This window comes from Aegilops tauschii, chromosome 3, assembly GCF_002575655.3.
Source record: "Aegilops tauschii subsp. strangulata cultivar AL8/78 chromosome 3, Aet v6.0, whole genome shotgun sequence".
NCBI lineage: Eukaryota > Viridiplantae > Streptophyta > Magnoliopsida > Poales > Poaceae > Aegilops > Aegilops tauschii.
Window position 1 is genome coordinate 620,587,890 of NC_053037.3, and position 4,589 is coordinate 620,592,478.

The window sequence follows — 4,589 nt, forward strand, 5'->3', positions numbered from 1 at the left end:
AGCAACTAGCACTCTTGCACCAGAGATTTGGGCATCAAGATGGACTCAAATGAACATGGTCCAATGGAACAAAATGAAGAGCATCTTGAAGCGAACATTTCGATATATTAAACGCATGAAACAGAGCTATATGCCGAGAGTTATGATGCAATGAATAGGACAAGATATTGTAAAATTCACAAGACTTGGAATATTTTCGGGGAGGTGAGGAAAAGTCAACCCGTATGTAGATCGAGATCTGGCCGAGCTCGAGGCTGCAGTTCGCCGGAGAAGTGGCGGGGACGGTGGCCGGCGACGGAGGGGAAGAGGAAGCGGCGAGGAGGAGGAGCCGGAGTCGGGCGCGGGGAAGAGTCCCGGCGACGGGCTTCAGCGGAGGAGCTCGGGCGCGGCGCGGTGAAGTCGCCGGAGCTCCGGGCGCGGCGGATGGCGGCGCCGGCGGTCGGGCGCGGGAGGCGGCAGCGCGGGGATCCGCGGGCACGGGCAGAGGAGCTGAGGCGCGGGGACGCGGGCGGAGCCGGCGGGCGACGGGCGGAGCACCGTGGGCTCGGGGGCCGGATGCGGGCTCCCCGGGCCGCGGCGTACGGGCGGCGGCGGGCTGCCACATGGGGTGCTCTGACTGGCTGCGGGCGGCGGCAGGTTTCGTCCGGCGCCGGGCGGACACGTCCGGCGCGCGGAGGGAGAGGCTAGGGTTTCGGGGATCCGGAAATTTCGGGAGAGGAGGTGTATATATAGGTAGAGGGAGCTAGGAGAGTCCAAATGAGGTGCGATTTTCGCCCACACGATCGTGATAGAACGACCGAGAGCATGGAAGAGACTTAGAGGGGTTTTGGGCTGTTTAGAGAGGGGTTTTGCTGCAACACACAAAAGGACTTTGCGGTTACCCGGTTAACCGTTGGAGCACCAAACGACCTTCAAATGGAACGAAACTTGACCGGTGGTATACCAAGGCCACTTGACAAGACTCGGTCCATTCCGAGAACGTTCAACACCCGCTCACGAAACGAAACAAGAGGGGTGCGCCGGAGGAGGTGGGAGTGCCGGATTGCAAAACGGACAACGGGGAAAATGCTCGGATGCAAGAGACGAACACGTATGCAAATGCAATGCACATGATGACATGATATGATATGCATGACATGAACAAAAAGCAAAACGAAAAACAAAACCCGACCACGAAGGGAATATCATAACACATAGCCGAAAATGGCAAGAGTTGGAGTTACAAATATGGAAAGTTACATCCGGAGTGTTACAGTATCATGTACTAGTATCATATGCATGATACTAGTATATGTTACTCCCCACTATGAGTAGCCTAATCTCGCCCGCCACGTGCGGGATGGCAGAGTGCAGACGCGATGCCATCGGCCAAGGGCGTGGCTGAATTGTCCGGCCTCGAGGTCGGAGGCATATTTCCAACAGACGCCCCGTTCGACATAATTAAACTCGGAAACTGGGGCTCTAGGAGCTACCTTGTGAGACTCTAGTGATACTTTAATATCAGGCGCCAGCAAGTTTCAGGGGCATTGCATTGGATGTGTCGTCCAAGGAGGCAGCTACACTACTGATGGGCCTCCGTCTAGCAGCTAACCTGGGAATATTGATTCTACATGACGATTGAAAGCAACTCACTTGAGATTGTACAAGTTGTTCTAAATCCTTTGGAATATAGAGCTTCAGGTGCAGTTCTGGCGGATGAGCGTGGTGAGCTCATGATGACTTTCGGCAACACGACAACAGATCATTGCACACGGTAAGCGAATGTATCAACACATCATATTGCTCGTTTTAGCTTCATGTGGTCAGATAAACTCTTGATTTGTTAGTTCCATTCATTGTAAAGGACCTGATCATTATTTAATAAAGTCACCAAAGTTCAATAATTGAAAAGGAGTAACACAGCTTGAAAGAAAATCTAAAGAAACTACTGATCAACATAATCTCTCTAAAAACAAAAGTTATATCACATTTCTCAATGTCAGTAACATGAATCTCGCCCTTTTCTTTTTGCACATGATAATATGAAGGGGTTTGAAGCATTGCATAAAGTGGCAATCTAAAACCGTTGGATGTCCGGTGCCAGCAACATACTCCTCGCGGGATAGAGTGCTCGAGTCACCAATTGTTTTGGGAAGAAACAAAAAGCATATGAAGAGAAAATAGGAGTAGTGGTACTGGTACCAAAACAAAATTGGCTAAAGATCTGAAGGGAAAAGCCACACGGGAGGATATTTATCAGCGCCCATCACATAGTGCCCCACCGTCGTAATCCCGCCCACGTTGCTTTCATCTTCCTTGTAGTGTGTCTTGTAGTACACATGACGACCATTGCTATTTGAGGCCGTAAAGAACTCCTCGGCGTCGCCGGGCACTGATTCTTTCTGTGGGTAGCATCGGTGGTGGGAGTAGTAGATGTTGTTTCTTTGCAGGTAGCCGTTCTCATCAGCTGACATCTGCATTGCCTTAGAGAACGTCGAGCCCAAGAAAAGGGCATGGTCGCCTAGACTCTTCAAATGCTTCCACGTGTTCCACTTGCTCATATAACCATAGACCTCAGCTAGCTCGAAAACTGAAAAAAAAGACACATAAGTGTTGCGCGGGCGTGACCACTCCATCCTCCTTATTGCTATCACGATCTTGCCATGTAGCTCAACAATGTACACTGCTTGCTCATCTGGATCACCCCCGTTCTGCTGGTAGAATAATACCATGGACCGCAGACCACCTACAAACAACCATTGGGGATTACTTTTGAACACGCCGTGTTTGGTTAAGCCGACCTCGAACCTGACAATCTCCATCGTTTCCGATACGAGGCAATAGAGATGGCCGTCGCAGAAGGCAATATCCATGATTGTCTTACCAGGAAGCCTCCGTGGCAACCATGAACACCTGGGGCGGCCAAGCCCGCAGACCGCGACTTCATCCCTCTCGGTGATGGCGGCGAGGATACAGCCGCTCGAGGTGGGCGGCGAGGAGAATATCACCTTGAGCGGAACAAACCGGTCGTCGACGGACGATCCTCCTCGGTTTCGCAAGCGGACGATCCTTCTCTGTTTCGGGGAGAGCGTCACCTCGGCGCCGGAGAAGAGGTTGACGATCCTCCTCGGTTTCGCAAGCGGACGATCCTTCTCTGTTTCGGGGAGAGCGTCACCTCGGCGCCGGAGAAGAGGTTGACGATCCTCAGAGGGGCTTCCAGGAAGGCGACCCAGCCGCCGTCGTGGCCGCCCACGATGCACCTGCCGACGGCCTCGTCGGGGAACCGGAGGCGCGGCGGCAGGACGACGCCATCCTCGAGGCAGCACGCGTGCTTCGCCCTGTCGCTGCCGCCCGGGTCGAGGACCAACCACGGGAGGAGACGGCGCGGCGGGTGCGTCGAGGCGACAGCGCGCCACCACCCGCACACGGCTGCGAAGCTTAGCCGGTCGACGATCGGGCCGGCGACAAGCCGTAGGTAGATTACGCTGAGGAGATCTCCCGGGAGGGCGGACCACCGCTCGGTCGCCGCTGTCGGGATGCTGCCGGCGGCGGCCGTTTGCGTCGGCTCCTCCATCTCCGTGGCCTAGATTAGATCGGCCGACGAGACAACAAACTACATGAGGTTCTGCGCGTGCGTGCGTGGGCGTGACCGACCAACCTAACGGGCCACCACGATGATGGGCATTCCACAGGCTTGTCCGCGGGCGGCCCAGCCCGGCCCACTCCGCCCCTTCGTCTGTCTACTACCCGCCGCCGCTACTTCTTCCCCTGACAAAAAAAAGAATCAGCTACTTCTACATATCTGTACTCCATTATGTATGTGTTTTTTTTTTTTGCGGGTAATATATGTATGTGTTTTCATCGCCGGCCGCTGCGTGCACGACAATTTCATGCTGGTCCAGCAGACCGCACGCCAGCTCCACAACCTGCGAGTTCCTAGGGTTCTCCTCAAGCTTGACATCGCACGGGCCTTCGACACCGTTTCTTGGCCCTTCCTCCTCAACGTGCTGCATCACCTTGGCTTCGGCAGACGCTGGATTGGGTGGATCTATATTCTATCTACCGCCAGCACCCGGGTCCTCATCAACGGATCGCCCCCCCCCCCCCATCGTGCACGCCCAAGGGCTTCGCCAGGGTGATCCCATCTCCCCCATGATGTTCGCGATCGCCATCGACGCTCTGAACTCCCTGCTGCTCCATGCGCACCGCCATGGCCTGCTTCAGCGACTCACCACCCGGCATGCCCCCTCGAGCATATCCATCTTGAAGGAAATATGCCCTAGAGGCAATAATAAAATTGTTATTTATATTTCCTTATATCATGATAAAAGTTTATTATTCATGCTAGAATTGTATTAACCAAAAACTTAGTACATGTGTGAATACATAGACAAACTGAGTGTCACTAGTATGCCTCTACTTGACTAGCTCGTTAATCAAAGATGGTTAAGTTTCCTAGCCATAGACATGAGTTGTCATTTGATTAACGGGATCACATCATTAGAGAATGATGTGATTGACTTGACCCATCCATTAGCTTAGCACGATGATCGTTTAGTTTGCTGCTATTGCTTTCTTCATGACTTATACATGTTCCTATGACTATGAGA

The 4,589-nt window shown here is 53.3% G+C and overlaps 1 protein-coding gene across 1 annotated transcript; it reads right to left on the minus strand.

The window, feature by feature from the left end:
• Positions 1–2,195: 2,195 nt before the first annotated feature.
• Positions 2,196–3,553, minus strand: LOC109752897 (uncharacterized). Its single transcript, XM_020311808.1, has 2 exons — positions 3,155–3,553; positions 2,196–3,053 (listed from the first exon to the last, which is right to left on the minus strand). Exons 1-2 carry the CDS (start codon positions 3,551–3,553, stop codon positions 2,196–2,198), a joined length of 1,257 nt encoding a protein of 418 aa, XP_020167397.1.
• Between the last annotated feature and the right edge of the window lie 1,036 nt (positions 3,554–4,589).